This window comes from Poecilia formosa, unplaced genomic scaffold (assembly GCF_000485575.1).
Source record: "Poecilia formosa unplaced genomic scaffold, Poecilia_formosa-5.1.2 Scaffold246, whole genome shotgun sequence".
Classification (NCBI taxonomy): Eukaryota; Metazoa; Chordata; class Actinopteri; order Cyprinodontiformes; family Poeciliidae; genus Poecilia; species Poecilia formosa.
Window position 1 is genome coordinate 239,886 of NW_006800185.1, and position 21,586 is coordinate 261,471.

A 21,586-nucleotide genomic window follows, 5' to 3' on the forward strand; every position below is an offset into this window, starting at 1 on the left:
ACCGGAGCCAGCACATTAACAACTTAATCCTCATTATAGTCCGCCATGGTTGTTGTTGTTTTTCTTCTTGCTTCTGCGTATCAGGGCACAGAATAGTGACGTTTATCGAGTATCAATGACGTTCAGGTCGGATGAACGCGACCTGGACGTTCAGATTCAGGTCACATAGGGTGCGTTCACACTGCAGCCTGAAGTGACAACTTCAAATATGTAAGCTAAGCTCCACCGTTAGCCTCTATGTTTACTTCCGCAAACACTGAGCTCTTCTTCTTTTTATGGCGGTTGACAGAACCCTGAGAACGCTGACGCTATTGCGCCCTCTACTGCGCATGCGGGACACTTTCAGGTCGTTTGCCAGTTCAGACTGCAGAACGCATACAGGTCGCATTTACTGGCAGTGTGAACGCCCCGGCAAAAAAATCGGATTTGCCAAATAATCGGAATTGGGTCACTTCAGGCTGCACTGTGAACACACCCATAAAGATCAGATACGTATCGGATATCCAAGCGGTTGGGGTCCCATTCGAAAAAAAATCTGACTTGTGTTGTTCAGGCTGTCATGAAAAGATCCGATACAGGTCGCATCAAGAGAAAAAATAGCAGAATTGGTTCACAGTGTGAACGCAGCTTTATTTGCAGTATGTGGAAATCTTTTTAGACTTATTTTAGATTCTCGTAGCTCTTAGTTTTGCTGTAGCAGATGTAAATCTGCCTCTGCTGGGGGTGGATCATACAGAGAGCTTCTCTGTGCCCTACGGCTCCCTACCGGACCTAACACCTTTCATGCTGGAAAAACATAACACAAAGGAGAAGCCTAGGTTTTATGTTAGACGGTGGGTTATTACAAGCAGGAAAAAGAACTCACTCTGATTCCCCTGGGAGGCTGGCCACTCATAAATCATTAAGCAATGAAAGTCTCCTCTCCAAACAGAGGCCTAAAACAAACTCAACACGGAACCCCCACGAGTCTCACATCTTCGCCATCCATCACTATTCCTTCCTTTTTTCCTGGTAGGAATTTTTATGAGGTAAGAAACTTCAACGGCATGAAAATGCAAAACAGTAAAAAAAAAAAAAGAACTTTGATCGGAAAAAGGAACAACTTTGCGTGGCTTAAATATGTACTCGGTAAATAAAAATAAAAACTTTGGTACATCCTAAAAGACAACAATCACAAACCAGATAAATCATAACATACGAGGGGCTTGTTCATATTTTACTATTTAGTCTTCTGTCAGTTTAAAGGTAATCTATAAAGTTTTCAACTGTTTATATTGGCTGCAACAGTTACTGTGACATAAATAATAAAATACTTGCTGAAAGGAGTTTTACAATAAACTGTCAAATTAATTCAACTGTTCAAAGAAAATGACCATAATTTGTTTTTCTAACTGTTGTTGAGTAAAAGTAACGTTTGACAGTTTTATTATTTTTGGTCAGGTTGATATTTACCAGACTTTGAATTACAGATGTTTTGTGTTTTTTTTTATATCCAGCCGTTTTATGAAATAACTGCCAAATGCAATCCACAAGGGCGTGTTTGCATAATGGCTTGATTTCAAAACTAGATATGAAGGACTATGGAAGCCTGTACTTAGCTGTAAATAGGGCAAAGATTGATCAGGTAAGAAAATGTATTTTACTTTGTTTTTACAATTATTTTCATGTTTTTAGCCTCAGTGCAAAACATCTGATGATGCCCACAGATTATGTGAAATCTGTAACAGCTCTTTCCAGACAATCCCACTGCTGCTCACTCCTGAGCTGACCTAAATGTTGCTTCATGACGTCACTGTCTCAACGTTATTGGATCACATATTTGGTCATGACTAAACGTCATTGGATCACATGTGGTCATGACATCACTATCTAAACGTCATTGGATCACATATCTGGTCATGTCTAAACGTCATTGGATCACATATTTGGTCATGACTAAACGTCATTGGATCACATGTGGTCATGACATCACTATCTAAACGTCATTGGATCACATATTTGGTCATGTGATCCAGGCTACGGTAGGAAAGATGAATATCAACATTAGCATGAGAAAACCTAAGTTCAGAAACAGTCTTATAAATTAAATAATCTACCAGTTTTTACCAATATTAAGGAATGATTGACTTAAAACAAGCTTCAGTTTCTTTCTGAAAAGTTACTTGTATGTTAGTTTGTCTTATTTCAAATGTTTTAATATATTTGTACTAGAAACTAAACAAAAATACTTGCTAAGACTTTGTGTTTTTGCAGTGTCCAACCCTGGCCATTTCCAGTAAGCTTCACAGCATTGAACTGGCCATACGTCATGGTTAAAAGTCAGCGACTGGGTGAAATTTAAAACGTCAGCAGAGACCACGCCTCCAGGAAGAAATAGCTTCTCAACAGACCCTCTGTATGAAGCAAATACTGTACAAGAAGACATTAAAGTACTAATGGACATCAAATAAACAATGCTGGTCAGAACTGGAGCAGAAATTACAATGCTGACTGAGTTTTGAACAAGAGACCACTCACCTCTGGTGAATTATGGGCAGACTGGGATAATGGCTGAGCACTTGTAATTTCTTGCAGTGGCTGGCTGTCATGTCACTTCACCAAATAATCTTCACTGAACTCAAATTTGAGAGGATTTCACTAAACGTATCATCTCCTTCCTTCCAACACTATTACTTTACTGATTGTTCTTGTTCTTTTACTTCAAACCATTTTAGCTAAATTACTTTTATTTTTCATTACAATTTTGAAACAAACTACCTACTCAAAAAGGAAAATATCAGCTTTTTACTTCTTGCGGGGTTGCACAGGGAATCCCGCATGTGGTTTAAATGTAACTTTTCTATATTAACACCACATCTTTTATAAAAACTGTAATGATGGAAACATTACTTTTCTACTTTGTTCTGCTTAGACAAATGTCAGATTTCGGGTAAAAAAAAATCTCTTCCTGTTGCACGTTGACACGAAAATCAGGTTAACCCTGAAGACTGGGTTGCTACTGCCCTCTTGTGGAAGTTAAATGAAACACAATCTTTCATCTTCCATTTAAATTTAATTGCTACTATTCTGGGTGGCAAAATGCAAGAAGTACAATGCAGTTTATTCAAAATGTACACACAGCAGTAATACACAAAAAAAAGGCAGGATAAAATTTCTTTAATTTGAGAACAGTAATACCTTTGTGAGGTGATTTCTCACAAAGCTTTGGCTGCATCCTCAGTAGAGCAGCAGCTCAGCCAACACCTCTGTTTATTGCCGTTTCCATGTTGCTGTGTGTGTACTTTGCACCAGAAACAAAGCTGCACAACTCTTTTTTGTTCAGAGTTACTCTAATGAGCTCCAGTATATGGTAATGAGGCAGGAAAAACTAAAAAAAGTCAGCTGCCACATTGTTCACTTCACTTGGACCGCAGCAAGGATCCACAGCAGAACGGAGGAGAGTTTCTGGAAAGGCTTGTTAAGAAAATTGTGATCACATGTTTTGCTGTGTCGACTTTTCTCACACTTTCTTTCTCCTGTCACGGGGCTGATCAAAAGGCCCGAACACAAATGTGTTCATGTAATACAGGATAAATTAGACGCAATAAAAGTACACTACATAACCTTTTATAGAGTATTATTGAAACAAAATAAGTTGGAACTGTGACGAAAGCTTTCTGGGATTTGAGCAGCCAAAGAAAAAAAAAAAAAAGAACTGGCACCTATCTGCAAATTAATGTTTTTCCTTTTGGTTGGATGAAAACAAAACTAATGAACATCTATTGTGCAGCACTTAAGTTTGCTGATGTATGCTTACCATTTTTTCCAGTTTGGCCCAGTTGTGGAAAATACAGTCAAGCTGAATCAATTGCAGACAAAGATAGTTTTAGATTTTTTGAGGCGTTCATAACCTAAAAAATAAGTGATTGTTTTCCAAACAAAGAGGGGAAGCAGAATTTAGTAACTCGCTTCGTCTTGCTTGGATATTTCTGATCAAAGACTAAATTTAAGTACAAAATGTTTCATTCCGACAATCATTTGTGGCTGCTGGTGCTATTTAGATCCTAGGCAGAAATTAATTCAAATCTACAACCAGAGATGCCAAACTCATCTTCATTTTGGGTCATATTAAAAATCTGAATGCCCTTAAAGGGCCGGTTGTGACAGAATGTATCGATAAAACCCATTAAATTGATAAAATATCAATAAACAGCTGTTTGTTTCAGCATTCAATAAATGTTTCTTAAAATATAATATAGAACATCTTTTCCATCCAGGATTTTGATTGTTTCTGTGTTTTATTGCAATAAAAATCACAGATTTTGTGATGCTAATTTAGAATAATTTGGAAATAATTTTTACATTATTTGCATTAATGTATGATGTTAAATGTAGCTTTTTATTAATCTCCGTATCGATCACAGATATAACTTAACATCTAGTAAGGCTGATTCAGCAGTCACTTAAACCCAAAGTTTTTCACGCATTTTGAGAAAAATTTGCAGTAAAATCAGGGGAAAAAAAATTGGAAATCTGTTAATTTTGTGTGAATTTTGCAGATTTGTGAAAAACTGGAGGGACTTATTGATGATGTAATTTGGAGTCTAGAGGGCCACATAAAAATCTACGGTGGCCCAGATTTGGCCCGTGAGCCTTCAGTTTGACACCTGAGCTTTAAGCTAAGGGTCCTGTCCCCCCAAAAAAACTAGGGGATTTTTTTAATTTTGAACATTTGCATATTTAATATATTAAAACCAAAATATTTGTGACTAAGAAAGTAGTGAATGAGAAAAAACTTCTCCACATCATGATGTTGCATTTCTATGTTCACTGTGAAAATGATGTGATGACGATGCAAAGTGTTGGTTTTTCACCACAAAAGACAAAAAGTGGCATTTTTGTCTCTTCTGATCAGAAAATCTTCTCTACTACGTCCACTGCGCCCCCTAGATGTTTAGCTGCGAACTACAAATTTGACTCCTTCAGAATTAGTTTTCTTGCTTTCCTGTCCATGGACTCCAGATTTGTGCATAACTGACATCCATCCTCCTGGATGGAAATGCTTACAATAATTAACATGTTTGTTTTTTCACAGGGGTGCATAAAATAAGATGGATAAAAACACCTCATATGGGCAGCAAAGTAACATTTAATAAATACATTTAAGATGCACTGAAAAAACAAGACGATTAAAGTGCATCATATTCATCTGAGGCAGGAGATTTTAAAGCAACAGCTATTTCAAAATATCTAAAATTTATCACTACAAAACCACTGTGCAGCCTCTACGGCTATAGTGTTAGTCAAAATAAAGCCAAAATATTTGAAAAATATCAAAAGTGACCTTTTGAAATACATGTGTCAAACACAAAGCCCGGGGGCCAAATCTGGCCCACCATTGATTTTTATGTTGCAAAATCAACAAATCACAAATATTGCAAAATTCCTTGCAAATATTTTTGGAATTTATGGCAAAAAATTACATAAAAAGTACACCCTGAATGGATTGATCAATGTGAAAAACTGTTAAATATGGTTTAATTTTAAGAAGAACTTATCAAATGCAGACAGTTCGAACCATTTCCTTATCGGGTTTATCAATACTTTCTGGTAAAACCGGCCCTTTAAGGACATTTGTGAAATACTTAAATAAATTAATGTTTGCAGAATCTAAAATTCTTTTCTGCTATTCCATATTGTTCTGACTTTGCTCCATTTGGTTTGATTTCCACAGGGCTTTTGAAACTGCTTCTTCGTTTTGTTGCCGTTGTCTTCCCGCTTTTCTCACACGAAGAAAAGGAGCGAATCAAACCACTAAGACAATCAAAGTGAAATTGATTTTGTTACAGTGAGCCCAGGAGCAAATTGAGCACAGTGCTGGGATTTTTCTATTATTTGGCCCATTAACAAATATCATGGCCCATCATTTGTTTCAATCCCTCAAATGTCACGAGTGTCTCAGAGAGGAATTACTTGATGAGGAAAATGGGCAAATCATCCATGCAGGAGAAAATGATATAAGTGTCATGTTTGAAAAATGTCTCCTTCACTCCACACTGGCGTGAAAAATAGATTTTACTCTCAAGTTTGAGAGAGAAAAAAAAAAAATCAAATTTTTGCCTGATGGATAACAAAACATTTAAGCTATAAATTAATAATTTTCTTAAAATTAGGTCGGTTACCTGTGGGATTGTGCAAACGGAAGAAACAGACAAAACCAGTCATTTAAAATGCCATTTATGTCACAGACTTTAACAATCTAATACAAATTCATACACATACATGTCACCACCTAAAAGCACATTTCTAATGCAAATAACAGTCACCATACAAACAGAAAAAAAGAGTTGTTGGCTTGGGAGGGGTTATGAGGTTATGAAGAAAATCACATGCTCTCTCTCACACACACACACACACACACACACACACACACACACACACACACACACTCAATATGACCCTTTTCAACTACGTCACTTCAAGGCGCCATGACGGACGTCGGAAGCGAGGGACGTGAGTCTTGAACTGAGCGACTGAAATCGTTTTCCCAAGTTGTTCTTGCCAGTTTATTCATGGCTTCTACTAGTTGGAGTCGAGCTAATTTATCTGACCGTAACTCACCTGGTTGGGGCTCACAGACGGCGGGATTTACAAGAGTTATAAACAGCTAGCTTAGAAACCGACCCGAACCTCCTCCCTCCTGACGTGTTGACCAAATTACCGACTTTGTCTGAATTCACACCACATGATTTAAATCACTATGTCATAAACAGTGTTTCCCCCTTAAACCGGAGCGGCGTTAAGAACGTACAAAAGACGAGACGCTAACCAGTTTTTTCCATATAAGCTAGGCTACATGACGGTGCGGCACCGTTTCCATGGTTACTAACCGTCAGACACGTACTTTCTTACTTCTTACCTTGTAAAAAGTGCTCGCTGCAAATCCGCGGTTACACCGAGGGCTGCCGCTCATTATTATTGACAGCTGCAAGTCATTATGATTAACGGCTGCTGCCGTGTCTCTCCTCATTAAAAGTCATAAAATAAAATGACAAGTTTGGTTTCTATCCTTCTCTGTTTGCGCAGCACCCTGTGACCACTTTAAAGTTAAATCAACTAACAGAAGCGATACATTAGGTTACAGGTGTCTGTTTTTAGACCGGCTTTACCGGAGCGCATTGGTTGTTTTGACGTCCGTCATGGCGGAGTTCTGGAGAGCGTGACGTCACGTGGAAAGGGTCAATAATAATGAGCCGACATGATACAGTATTTGAGAGGTGGCAGTAAAAAAGGGCATGTGGAGGAAGGAGGCTGCTTACAGTACACGGTAAGAAAACGGGGACAGGTTGCCATTCAGAGTGAAACACGGTTTTTACAGTTGAGCCAACAAAACTCTATATAAATATTCTTCATCCAAAAGTCAGTGCAGTGCCTTCTGCTCAGGCTTTACACCCAGTCTGTGCTAGACCTGGTCCACTAATTACTGCTTCCACTTTAAGCACAAATCGTTTTGTTTGTTTGTTTTTTTTAAATCTTTGATTTTTAAACTCTCTCAGTGGTTTCCGTGTCTGGTTTTCTTTTTTTTTTTAAATCACCCAGTACCTCAAAAGTCCAGCTGTGAAGTACAAGAGTTTGCCTTTTTTCTTCTTCTTGTTGTTGTTTTTTAAACCAATTGGACAACAATAAAAAAAAGGAGATCCACAAATTTACAAATGTCCATTTTGTTGTTTTCTCCTGAATTCCCTTTTTGTTCAAGAAAAAAAAAGCGATTTGCAAATGAAGCACTTCTACTGGATTCCCCGGAAGAGACACATGGCAAAGACCATGGCGAAGAGCTGGAGGGAAAACGAAGCAAACGGTCACAAGATGCAATTATTTCAACCAAAATAACCCAGATTAATTCAATTTATCACTAATTAAATCTCAATATTCTTTCTGGAACATATTTTTTAGAGGTTTATTTGTGTTTTTGTCTTTGGTCTTCATTGCTGCTTTGACAGAAAAATTATTCTTTGCATTATTTTTGTCCAAAGTTATGAAGAAGGGACTTAAAAAAACAACTCAAAGTAGCACATGTTGTGAAAAAATGGCTTTTTACAAAAAAAGGGTGACATGCATTGTATTCAACCCCTAAATAAAAAATAGTGACGCCAATTGTTTATAAAATCACCTTATTAGTAAATTCAACTAATTGAAAAAACCCCCAAAACATTAATAACATTAAATTTAATGTCCCCAAGTCTTAATATAAGTTCTGCTTATGTGCATGTATGCACAGATAAGCATATAAACTTACATAAACCTATATATACATCAATGTACCAGCAAATACAAATTTACTCTATAATCTAAACATCAGAGCTTAATATACATAAACAAAAAAAAAACAGAAATAACATTTTATCAGATTTTTTGTGCTAAAATTGATGTTGAGACATTTTCCATCTTATGTTGACAGATTCAAACCTGACTGTAATCAAACATAGTTTTATACTTTTAATACTTTGAGAGTTTTTCTCTTTTTCAAACTTTCATTTATTCCCTTTTTTGAGGGATAATAGTTTCTTTTTTTTTGATAATGTGTAGTTGGACTGATGTCAATATTTTTTATACTTTTCCATTTTGTTGTGATAGGTAACCATAGCAACAGGGTAGGATTTGATTTTACGTTGGGATCAATTTTTGAATGTTGAAAAATGAATATCTGTAAAATACAGCTCTGGAAAAAATTAAGAGGCCAGTAAAATCAGAGAAATCAGTTCATTGAGTTTTTTTTTCATTGAGTTTCATTCAGTTTCTCTGATTTTACTGTTTATAGGTCTATGCTTGAATAAAATGTTTGAGTAAAATGAACATTGTTGTTTTATTCTATGAACTACTGACAACGTGTCTCTGATATTCCAAGCAAAAATTTAGTATTAGCAGAAAAAGAGAAATGGCCAAAATAATGAAAACGATGCAGTGCTTTCAGACTTTAAATAATGCAAAGAAAACAGATTCAATATTCATTTAGAAGCAACAATACCAATGTTTTAACTCGGGAAGAGTTCAGAAATCAATATGTGGTGGAATAACCAGCAGGTTTTCAATGGGCGTCGGTGCAGTGGGCTCTTAGTTTTTTCCAGAGCTGTATGTCTTCCTGTGATACTGAGCATCACCACAAGATGGCGATCTTTCCACAGCTCTCTTGACAGGTTCGGTGCCTTAAACTTAAAAGCAGTGATGCGATTCAAAAATAGACATCCTGATCATTTGGGCAGCAGGAAAAGAAGCCCAACATTTCAAAAGTCCCTCCTACCTCGATGGTTAACACCACGATAGCCAGCGCTCCAGCGACATAGATGTACACCTCGAAGTAGTCGACCACGGCAGAGTAGCAGCCCTAAGAACACACATGTGGACGACATGCGCCGCAGTGAATCAATAGGCTATAAATCTGCACAATTACAGAGATAGTTAAGGCGACATCACGGCTTCAATAGAGCGAGGATTGGAACAAAGGCCCGGCTGAACGAGTGGGAAGCGGGGCCTGCAGCCTTTTAATGAGGACTCTTTGTGTGAATAAGCAGAGCTAACCGCACACACACACACAGACACACACCATCTCTTTATCACGATGGCATGGAAAACAACAGGTGGAGGGAAAAACCTCCCTATACCTGTTATCACTGTAATTGCATGCAGAGCTCACTCCTGCACACATGAAATAACAGATTTAGGAGTGAATTCTCACATATTTTTAATTCTCAGCACGCTTTATTTTTATATTCTTAACAGGCTTTATTTTTGAGCACATATATCCTCCACAAAACCCTCCAATTTAAGCATGTATGCACAGGCTCATCTGTAAGCTGCCATCTGCGTGCTGCACATGACCCACCGTGACACCAAGACTGAACAGCACTAATAAGACATGGCAGAGACAGGCAGTCCCCGAGTGCATTTATCTACTGTTTTATGCTCTAATTAGGCCTGGAGGAGGTCTAGAACCAGGCTGAGAGGGGAAACGCAGTGCCAAAAGTCACCTTGTTGCGGATCACCGTATTGCCGGATAGGCACTGCTCCTGGCTGGAGTAGACCCTCTCTTTGCTCTGAGGAATGCGCTGGCAGCAGGCTTCTGGCACCATGTGATTCTGGTTGTTGAGCCTGAACAGGCTGTCCTTAAAGTCCTCTGGGCTGTTCACTCCACAGCAGTCAAACTGAAAGGGAGAGGAAGAAGTTGCATTTGCTGAGCGCCTATATGCGCAGTGACCTGCGGTCGGCTGTGTGTGGGCGCCAACCGAGCAGAAATATTGACCTAAATATAGCCAGCTAGCTCTGAGTCTGTTTCCACGGACTGTCAGCAGAGTGTCAGAAACGGTGATGAGTTTTGCTCACCGTGGTCATGATGGCGTTCCATGTGGAGGTGAAGACGTCGCTGTTATTGTAGCCCTGATAATGACTCTTCAGCTCCTTGGTGAAGTACTCTCTGGTCAGCTAGATCAGCAAAAAGAGCAGAGGTCAACCAACGCCATTAAAACCTGAAGCAAGAACGCATGATGAGTCAAAATGAGCTCCATAAACTCCATTCTGAGTTTGCTACTGTGGCTTTGGGTGTTTTCACTTTGACTGTCTGGTAGACTATCAAATGGGGACCAAAACTGCAACATTTGTTAAATTTTCAGTTGGAGCGGTTCGCTTTCACACAGCACTGAATCAAACGAACTAAACCCTTTAAAAAACCTGTTCTCCTCCAGGCCTGTGGGGGTGCTGCAACAAGAACCACTGAAGTAAACAACACAAAAATCAACTTTCTTCATCATAAGTATCTGATCTTTCCAAATGTGACCCGAGTCTGAACGCGTGCATCTGACCTGGCCGCTTGGAGAACCAGAGGCAGGAAGTCGACAAAATTCACTATTGTGTCCTGATACGACCAAGTGGGAAGAAAAACAACAACCATGGCGGACTGTAATGAGGATTAAGTTGTTAATGTGCTGGCTCTGGTTGGATAACAACTTTAAAATCGTAAGCTAAGCTCCACCGTTAGCATCCGTGTTTACTTCTGCAAACACTGAGCACTTCTTCTGTTTATGGAGGTTGGCAGAACACTGAGCACGTGAAGTTACTGCGCCCTCTACTGACACTTTCAGGTCGTTTGTAGTAGAGACCACATACAAGTCGTATATATTTTTGGAAGTGTGAACGACCACGCCAAAAAAAATAAAATAAAATCTGCATTACATCGTTTCAGGCTGCAGTGTGAACAAACAGAGATTTGTAGATTTGTAGGGAAATCGCATCAGAGAACGATTGTACATTCAAACCTCCCAAAACAAACCTGATGTAGGAAAATGATCTACAGTTCGATTACAGCGGACCAAACAGGAACTTTGTGCTTTTCACCAACACTTCAACACAAGATGAAGCTCTCTTTTCTTTTTCTGTCTGTGTGTGTGGTTAAAGGGCCGGTGCTGCGGGGGTGAAAATCAGCCCACCTCTGTTTCAGCCCTGACATGCCAAGTCACAGCTGATTACGTTCAGCGAAAGCCGACTTACTCTGCGGGAGGAAGAAGTGGGGCAGTTATGACGTTTGATTTGTGTGACTAGCCAGCAGCAGGATTTCAAACCAAAAAAAGAAATTTCATCAAGAAAACCAAAGACGACAAGATTTATAATTCAAATTTGAAGAATTTTATTGGTCACACTGAATCCGTCCACCATGACTGTTTTTTTTTTAGATGTTGACAGGGAGACATCCATCACGGATTTATGTGCAGAGCTGACATTGATGCCGCACCAAACCTCCCGTTTCCCCCAAACTGCCAGCATCGTTTCTAAAAGCTTCACAGCTGTGCAGGAAATTTCTGTTTCCACTCTGGATCTGTGAATTGTCGGTAGGAGCTTCGCAGCTTTATGATGGAAAAGTTTGAGAAAGAAAGAGGATTAAGGCTGGGCTTTTCAACCAAAAAATATTCAGGTGAGGCTGGAATTAAAACCAGGAGGAGAAACGCCTCGTTTCCAGCAGCAGCTGCATTTTCATTACAGATGTGCGTAAAACTCTGTTGATAATGTAAAAAAAAAAAAACTATTTTCAATTGTGATATTTCCATTAAATAAGAAACACAAAGAACGTTACAGGTGATTAAGTTTGTTCAATCGGTAAGTTGTTAAAAACAGATGCAGTGTCATCATTCTACCACTGCACTGTAAAACATTTACAGGTGGTGTAACTTAGAAAGTCCACCTGCTGCCTGGAAAATGCAATTCAAGGCAACAATAAAATTGTTTTGGTTTGAACTGAAATTAAAGTTCATGAAGTTGATTTAACAACAAGAGACAAGTTGACTAAACTTTGTTTTTTAATTTCATTCATCTTGAATTATGAGTTTTAACTTAATGCTGCAAATTAAACCAAAGAGTTATTTGGTTTAAATTTTGGTCAAAATTTCTGATCTGATGATGAATTTTATTAAACATCCCAATAAATTCAGCTCAGAAACATTTAGTGAGATCAGGACATTATCCTCAAGCTTTGCTGACTGAGAATTGCATTAAAATGAACATTTGCCTTAATAAAACACCAGAGTCAGATCAACGTAACGCACTTCCACCTCAGGAGACAGAAACATGCCGCTATGCATTCTGGGAAATAGTTCCCACTCCTGTCTTTCTCTTCTTTCAGTTTTTTAAGTGCAAACCTAAAAACTCAGTTTATTCAACTCTTGGAGGTTTGACTAAATTAATAAAAAGTTAACACAACTTACTGCTGTAAGTTTATCTTTCACAAACTCACATTTAGGTTCAAAATCTGAAACTGGATAAATTTATTTAGATAGTAGACACAACTAAATGCAGCTGAAATGTTTTACAGTGTTCCTGTCATCTTTTTTGCCAATATTTTAACTTCCGGTCGATGATCACGACTTCTGTGATGTGGAAAAAACAGTTTTGTGTAATTGTTTTGATTTTGATAAAGCTGAAAAACCGCCTCAAGCTAACGCAAAATCTGCAATCAAAAATGTAAGTTTTTCTGAAATCTGCGCGTTTCCATTTAACAAATTTATTCTCGTAATTCCATTTTATTGCTAATAGAAATGCAGATCCTGTTAACTGGATCTTTAACGCTGTTGGTTTGTCTGGTTTTCTTCTAAAAGCTCCAGAATCTTGTTGGACAGGACGTCATAATGAACTCTTTCATTTTAAAGTTGAAATCTGTTGCAACACACAGTACCAGTCCTTCATTCATTTAAAACCTGCAGGTTGAGCTGAAAGAGCAAAACCAGGATAATTTAGAGAAATGTAGATGTACAGCCATAGATTTGCCTCTCTGCCAGTTGGTACAGCAGACGATGAAACGCTCTCCTGTTGGCTGCTGACACCAGCGGCACAAACTGGTAATTTAGCTAAAAACTGTTATTTCCTAACTTCTTTTTTGTCACAGAGTGAAATTAAAGGTTACATTTCCCAGATAACACTGAAATTAAATTACTGAATTCAAAGTGTATTTCAGCTGTAGTTCAGTTTATGGACTTATTTATATTAATCTCACTTAATTCATTCTTTAACTTTAAGAAACTTTTTACTTTGACTTTACTTGATACTACTGAGGTCAATGACAGGTTTGCATTTCTGACCAACTCAATTTATTATGTTTTTGTAGCTTAATTCATTAACTGTGTTTAATACGACATATTTAAGTCCCTCTTAGTCAAATCATGTATTCTTTTCTAATAAATAATTCAAATCTCTTTGACTTAATTCTACAAACTTTTATGTTGTTCCAAACTAAAAACTAAAATATCATTCACATATTACTTAAAATGCAGCTAGAATTTAAATTATTTTAAATGTTTTAACATGTTATTTTCAAAGATCCTGCACACTGAAAAAAAAATAATAAAATATAATCAACTTAACTGAATTACTTGTTATCAATTGAAGCAATTCAATTAAGTTGATCCAACTAATTTCTTTTTTCAGTGTAGGACGATGAACACTTCTTCTTTTGACACCATTTGTTTGAACTAGGCCTGATATCAGTGTGGAAGCTGTGAAAATCCCCACTAAGAAAGATGTGAGGAGTCTAATAAAGAAGTAAAACTGATGCAAGCTGGTGCAACAGCAGCTGGGAACAAAAAACATTAAATGGAGGAAAGTGAGTTATTCGACAAATCGTTACTCTGCTTTGTCCCAGAGAGCCGATGGACTCGGCATCAAAGGTAACAAAATATCCCTGGTTTAGAGAAGAAAAAGGAATCCAGGGATTGAAACAGCGATCTCTCTCTCTGCCTGAGTAATCAGAATGCAGAAATGGTTCAAAGTCAAAAAGAAGCAAGAAGAGCTTCGACTTCAGGCTCGTTTGGACTCGTGATTGAAGATAATAAGTTCCCTAAAGCGACTTACGTGTTCCCGGAAGATGAAGGCGAGGATGGCAGCGGCCAGCTCTGCCAGGAAGATGAGCAGGATGAGCATGAAGAACTGCAATAAAGTTAAATAACACAAAACCAGATAGTGTGAAAATTACTAGCTAGGTGAGTCAGGAAAACTGCACTCCAGGTTCTTGTAAAAAAACCAAATTACACGCCGTCTGTGAACCTCTGAAGTCATCGTTAAAACATCACGACGAACAAAAGCACACAGATGGATTCGCTTTTGGTTGATTCAAACTCCAAAAATTAGGAAAAAAGAAAACAGAGCTGCACATGTGATGAACTCACGAAGAGAAGCAGACACTTGTTCTCCCGAATGGCTCCGCAGCAGCCCAGGAAGCCCAGCAGGAACAGCATGCCTCCCATCCCCAGGATGATGTAGACGCCGGTGAACAGCAGGGGGTTGGCCGCTACAATTTCCCTGAACCCAGTGGGGTCCACCAGCACCCACACGCCCACGCCCAGGAGGAACGAGCCGCCCAGCTGCAGGAGACCAGAAAAGAGGTCACTTCATTAAAAAAAAACTAAAATTCAAACAAAATATTAGCCCTGGGCTGGTTAGTCAAAGGTGATCTATTACGCTTCACTGAACAAATTAGGATAGGTCTATGGTGTAGGAGTCAAAGTCGAGGCACGGGGGCCAAATCTGGTCCGCCGTAGTTTTTATGTGGCCCTCTAAACTCTAAATTACATCAGTAAGTCCCTCCACAAAATTCACACAAAAACACCACATTTTTTCTGATTTTATTGACAATTTTCTCAAAATTGGTCAAAAACTTTGGGTTTAAGTGACTACTGCTTCTGCCTTACCTGATGTCAAATTACAGTCTGTGATCGATACGGCGATTAATAAAAAGTCACATTTAACATCACACATTAGCGCAAATATCGTAAAAATTCCTTAAAAATATTTCTAAATTAGCGCCACAAAATCTGTGATTTTGATTGCAAAAAAAACAAACAAAACCATAAAACAATCAAAATCCTGGCTGGACTGATCTGCGTGAAAAGATGTTCAATATATTTTATTTTAAGAAACACTTACTGAATACTGAAAAAGCCATTTACTGATATTTTAACAGTTTAATTGGTTTTATCGATACATTCTGGCACAACCGGGCCTTTAACAACATTTAGATTTTTAATTTGGCCCAAAATGAAACTGAGTTTGACACCACTGGGTTTTGGGCTTGAAAAACATGTTCATTGCATATTTGGCACAAAATCTTCTCTGATAAGATTTCAGTCTGCTCAGTTCTGCCTATTTTTCCTTTCAGAGTGAGCTGCTTTAAGCCGTCTTGCCACTTTAAATTCAAACTCAACGTTTACACTCGCATGTGAAAATGGCTGCAAACAGGAGAGCTTTTATACAACCATACATCTTCGAAAAGCAGAAGTGGAGCCTCCTGCACAATCAACAAGAATCCTGAATAGAAACTCAACAACATTTGTCTTTTCCAGCAGCCATTGTAGAGCAGTAAAAACCAGTTCAGTTTATTTATATTGCACCAGTTCTCAGCAGTACAGTTAATCATTCAGAGTAGTTATAAACTTTCTATGTAAGAAAACCCAGCAGATTGTACTGAGTCATATAAATGACTTCCAGAGCAGAATAAGAGTTCAGGGTAAAAGAGCAAAGGTTTAGTTTCTCCAGTCATTATGGCTTAGAGGGGGGAGTGTAGAGACATCAGCCCTGCTTCAACCCCCCCCAACCTGCTAAAGCTCCCATCCTCCACCATCCTCCGTCTCTCCAAAATCCCATCCACCTCCACCACAGGCTAACCACTCATGTGATTAAGAAAAGCAGATACTGAGGTGGGGGAAAGATCAGAGCCTCCAACATTTCTACTGCAACCCTCTTCTTCCTGCAGCATGTAATGGAACCTGGCTGTTTCATTACAGTTTAGTTTTATTTCGGTCGTTTGTCTAAATCAGTTGGTTCCAGTTTTTATTAGCCATCATTAACTAAATGTTTAGTGTCTGTTTAGTTTTTAATGGTTATAGTAGTAGTTCATACTTTGGTAAAGTTTTGGTGCAGAATTAAAAAGATAAAAGTATTGTTTTGTGATTATGTGATTGGCTAAAGCTCATCACAAGATCCCATTTTTAAAAAAGGTATTAAATTATTGTTGATCACCAACTGACTGGCGTTTTATAACAACTTCTGCTGTCGACTTTTTGCGATAGGAGGATTATGGAGCATCGTAATTTTACAGCTGACGTAAAATATTTGAGAAAAAATAAATAATTTTCACATTCTGATGAAATGACGCCAGACAAAATGTAACGTTTCAATCGTTCCCTGTGTTTCTATGGCTTCTTCTGATGTGAGGCACTTTGAACTGCCTTGTTGATAAAATGTGCTACACAAATAAACTTGATTGATTGACTGATTGATTTCACATCATATATTCCAGTTAGTTATAGTTTCTTCCCATTATTTATTTCCTTTAACAAAACATGTTTCCTCGATTTCAGTTTTTGTAATTCTGTTTGATTTAGTTAACTAAAACAACCTTGCTTAGCTCAAATAAACTAGGGAATTAGGGAAACTGGGAGTCATTTTCAAAGCTTTGGAGGTAAAAAACAATAAAGCAAAATAAAAAAAAGAAACAGAAAACATCCTCTCCTCTGCTCTACTGGCTGCTTTATCGCCCCAGCCTTGAACAATCGCATGTGAGTGGAGTCTCTAAATGGTTTGGATGCGCCTAATAAAGCAGGAAAAGACACAAACCTTCCCCACTCGGAGCCCGCCCTCCCCCCCACGGCTAACGGGATTACCCCTGATTGTCTTATCAAGTCTGATAAACTCAGGTGTCAGTCACCAGCTCCATATGGCACAGTGAGCCTCAGATGTGTGTCAGCACACTAAAATTTAATCAAAAGAGAATTTGATGGAATCAAGATTGCCTCGTCTAATGAAATGCAGATGCGGCTCCATTAGTCAGAGGCCCATCTTAAATCATTAACTTCAGAGGTAGCCATTTGAGAAAGAGATGAAAAGTACTTACAAAGATGAGAAAATTGAAGACAAACATGAGGTACTTGATGCAGCTGAGGCAGTCGCCCTCCATGGTCGTCCCCCGAGCTGAAGCCTCCCCCTGACCCTGCAGGGAAAAGCAGAAAACGCCGCGCATCAGTCCTCCATACGGCCGACGGCGCTCCGCTTGGACCTGTTTGCATTTTCATGAGTTCAACAAAACACCAAACGCCAACAAATAAAAGACTGCACTGTAAAACATTAGAGCCGCATTTAGTTGCGTCTGCCATCTTCTACTCTGTAAGTCAAATAAATTTATCCAGTTTTAGGTTTTGAACCTAAATGTGAGTTTGTGAAAGATAAACTTGCAGCAGTAAGTTGTGTTAACTTTTTATTAATTTAGTCAAACCTCCAAGAGTTGAATAAACTGAGTTTTTAGGTTTGCACTTAAAAACTGAAAGAAGAGAAAGACAGGAGTGGGAACTATTTCCCAGAATGCATAGCGGCATGTTTCTGTCTCCTGAGGTGGAAGTGCGTTACGTTGATCTGACTCTGGTGTTTTATTAAGGCAAATGTTCATTTTAATGCAATTCTCAGTCAGCAAAGCTTGAGGATAATGTCCTGATCTCACTAAATGTTTCTGAGCTGAATTCATCGGGATGTTTAATAAAATTCATCATCAGATCAGAAATTTTGTTCCTGCAGTTTGAAACAAGAATTTAAATTAATCTAAAGTAAAATAAGTATTTATTTTAACTTGATGTTGTGAGTAAAATAATAGAGAAATGTGGCTCTTTATTTTTTTCTTGCATATTATAAAATAATTATTTGGTTTAAATTGCAACATTAAGTTAAAACTCACAATTCAAGATTAATGAAGGTAAAAACAAAGTTTAGTCAACTTGTGTCTTGATGTTAAATCAAATTCATGAACTTTAATTTCTGAGTTAAAACCAAAACTATTTTCTTGTCGACTTAAATTGCATTTTCCAGGCAGCAGGTGGACTTTCACTTTCAGGTTAAACCACCTGTAAATGTTTTACAGTGCGTTAGCTGCTTTGCTTTAAATTCAGGTCCTTCTTTGCCAGATTTAATCTCCAAACATTCTCTAAAGAAATTAAACTCGTTGGCGATGTCATGATTCTTATCTTTTCCAAGAATATAAAAATGAATTAAGCTATAAAATTTATTCCAGAGTCAGATGACCGGCTTCCCTATCAGCACTTGACATATGGTGTTCCTCTGGTCTGTTGCTGAGCGTTTTAGGGACGTAATTCCTGACCGAGTCTCCTTGTGCATTAACCCAAAGGGACGGCTTTTACTTCAGAGCATCTTTTTGTTAATGTAATGAAAGGCAGAGGCTCCTGTGCGCCCGTCAGCTCACCCTCTACCTGACACAAACACACTTTACTTGATGAAGGTTCTTTCTCAAAGCACTCCCAGATAATAAAGAGCCCCTCTGGTGCATTAAGGGACGACATGGCCGTATCTGTATCCCTGACCCCGCACATAAAGTCAGCCACTAACTTCCTACAACAGAGGAACTACTTCAAATTTCTTAGAATAGAGAATAATGTTATGATCAAAAAATTCAATTGGCATTCACTGCAAAAATATAAAATCTTACCAGGTAATTCTGGTCCAGTTTCTAGTGCAAATATCCAGTGAGACAAAACTAATTTAAAAGTAACTTATTAGATATGTGAGCTTGTTATAAGTCAATAATTCCTCAATATTGATGAAAAAATTCCTGTTCTATTGGCAGATAAATTCACTTACAACATGGAAAAATGTCTCGTTATAAGTGAAATAATTTGCCAAAGGAACTAGAATGTTTCTAATCAATATTAAGGAATTACTGACTTAAAACAACATCCTATATCCTTTGTTGAAACGTTATTTGTAAGTTAGTTTTGTCTTATTTCATGTGTCGTAAGATATTTGCACAAGAAACCAAAATTAGTTGGTAAGATTTTGTAATTTTGCACAGTCTGAAAGCTGTAAACTTGTTTCTTTTTTATTTTCAGACAGTACAAATATTAAAAAGATGCACCTTTAGTCATTAGCCCTCCTTAATTTGTACTGAAAAGGTGTAAAAGTGTTCAAATTTGCAATAATCTTATCATATTCATAGGATTTCTACTTCTTAACCAACCATGTTGATATTTTGGAGGGTTTTAAATATTATTGAAGTAATTTACATTTTAATCAAACACACCAGTTTGAAGATGTTAGTTCAGTTAATCGTTATTCTAATTAATTGTTTTCTTGTTCCCAGTGGAGAATGATAAGGCTGATATGTTCCTACGGGTTGCAATAGGAGCCAAAAAGTCAAGTTGTTGAAAGTAAGAACCATCATAGATGAGGTTGAGAAAATTTCTGTGTTGGAGCAGAAATTAGTTTGTATTCTGGCTTAACTACTTTAGCAACAGCGCCACTTACAGGTTTGGGGGAGTAAAAACAGCATTTTGGTTCATCCTGTGTTGAAATAATTTCTGGGGCCTGAGTAAGTTGTTGCTGGGGAAATTTCAGATTTTAGTTTTGATTGGCATGAAATAATGTTAAACATCATCTTGCTTCTTCAATTTAAGACATTTGTCCCTGTAAAGTGGCTAATTTTGTAATATAACTGATGCTACAACAGAACCGCTAACTTTGGTTATCAGGGAAAAGGTTTACATTACATCCTGAATTATCAGAACATTTCAGCAATGCTCTTTTCTTTAGTCAAAAAAACTGTTTCTATTTAGTTTCTTTTAAAATATGAGGAACAACTAGATGGGTAAAAATGATCTTTATAAATAAAAATCAACTAATTAAGTTTATTTAGCTCACTAATCCAGTTTTATACTATACAACCAGAACACACCTGGTATTGTTAGTCATAAATCTGTAAGCTTCGCTTACAGCTCAGTCTTACCAACATGAGCTAAATGAGTTAGTCTTGCTGAAATAAACAAATCTTAATTGAAGTGGTTGTTGTCCGAACACTTTGCTTCAAGCCCTGCATGTGTCAGTCAGCGTTAATTACGTCTTCACGTCTGAGTGGGTTTCACACCGTGTCTGCACTAATGCTCCCGTCACGCCCCACACCAACATCACAGACGCTGCCTTTTGATCTGCGCTGTTCGTCCATCTGCAATTAAGCCTAAAGAAAGCAGCATCCATGAATTTCACATTTGGTTCACACCAAACGGCGTTCAAATGAGCCCACAGAAAACGGTCTCTGCAGGTTGGTTATAAAAGTTTATTTTGTTTGGTCAGCATCCCTGCATGTGAAAAACTTCTTTGTGGTTACTTGTGTTGAGTTAATTTGTACGGAGTCCCTTAGGAGTCATGGGGAAAATCTTTATTTTGCATTACCGTATGGAGGACCAAAACTGACATGATTAAAAATAAAAGCAGAAATCCATATTTTTTGTTTTTCTTCTTCCTTAAACATGTTTTCATCAAGAAATTTATACCTTTTGTTTTATCTTTTCCTTATACAAGCGATTGTCCTTTTGTCATTGCCTCATCTCTTTTATTTTTCCTTGTGCATGGTGTGAAAATAACAATCAAAGAATGCTTAAATACAAATGAGGGGCCGTGCCGTCAGGTTTCAGCTGCTGCCTATTGGTTGGTTAGCATCACACTTTACTTTGCTGCAACAAAAATGGCAGCTAAGTGGATGGAAAGTCCATGTTTGGCCTGTTTTGCTTTTGCACAGAGGTTTGTAGTGCATTTCTATTTTAAAGAAAAAGATATAAAACTACACGTATATCACAAACTATATAGGTGTAGTATATACACGTATAAATACATGGAAATACAAGGTTTTTCCATGTATATCAATATACATGGAAAAACCTTATGAAAACCTTATAGCATTAAGTACAATGGAAAAGACCTTCCGTATTAAATTATGGCGCTTGAGCTGATCAGTACATTACTACGAGAGAACGCAAAAGAAAAAACATCCGCCTTGTCACCTAGGGTGCTCCATAAATTTGCAGCAACCTTCAGCCACCACTAGGTGGAGTGTCAGCTTCCAGTTCCTGCTGATGTTTGGAGTTAAATATATTGTGTGAAAATATCAATTAGTTGCATTTTAACCCACTTTCCATCTGCAGTTGAATTAGATTTGTGTTTCTGAGTCATTGCAGTACATTTTATTAACGCTACATTTTAGCAATTAAACAAACGTATTTTCTTCTCCTCCAAGGATTTCTCTCCA

General features: G+C 37.8%; 1 protein-coding gene and 2 long non-coding RNA genes across 3 annotated transcripts in view; 2 read left to right on the plus strand and 1 right to left on the minus strand.

Moving 5' to 3' along the window:
* The first annotated feature begins 33 nt into the window (after nucleotides 1–33).
* On the plus strand, nucleotides 34–21,464 carry LOC107838383 (uncharacterized). The gene is made up of 3 exons (XR_001664438.1): nucleotides 34–148; nucleotides 16,010–16,015; nucleotides 21,454–21,464. It is a non-coding gene; the product is annotated as an uncharacterized LOC107838383 (long non-coding RNA).
* LOC107838382 (uncharacterized) lies at nucleotides 290–12,126 on the plus strand. The gene is made up of 2 exons (XR_001664437.1): nucleotides 290–346; nucleotides 11,112–12,126. It is a non-coding gene; the product is annotated as an uncharacterized LOC107838382 (long non-coding RNA).
* tspan18b (tetraspanin 18b) overlaps nucleotides 6,201–21,586 on the minus strand; it is a 65,584-nt gene continuing 50,198 nt past the window's right edge. The window contains exons 3-9 of the mRNA XM_007569798.2: nucleotides 17,402–17,497; nucleotides 14,679–14,873; nucleotides 14,365–14,439; nucleotides 10,357–10,455; nucleotides 10,005–10,178; nucleotides 9,278–9,361; nucleotides 6,201–7,814 (exon numbers count right to left, since the gene is read on the minus strand). Of these exons, the coding sequence (XP_007569860.1) occupies nucleotides 7,767–7,814; nucleotides 9,278–9,361; nucleotides 10,005–10,178; nucleotides 10,357–10,455; nucleotides 14,365–14,439; nucleotides 14,679–14,873; nucleotides 17,402–17,497 (771 nt within the window). The 3' untranslated portion in view covers nucleotides 6,201–7,766. The remainder of the gene's footprint in view (nucleotides 7,815–9,277; nucleotides 9,362–10,004; nucleotides 10,179–10,356; nucleotides 10,456–14,364; nucleotides 14,440–14,678; nucleotides 14,874–17,401; nucleotides 17,498–21,586) is intronic.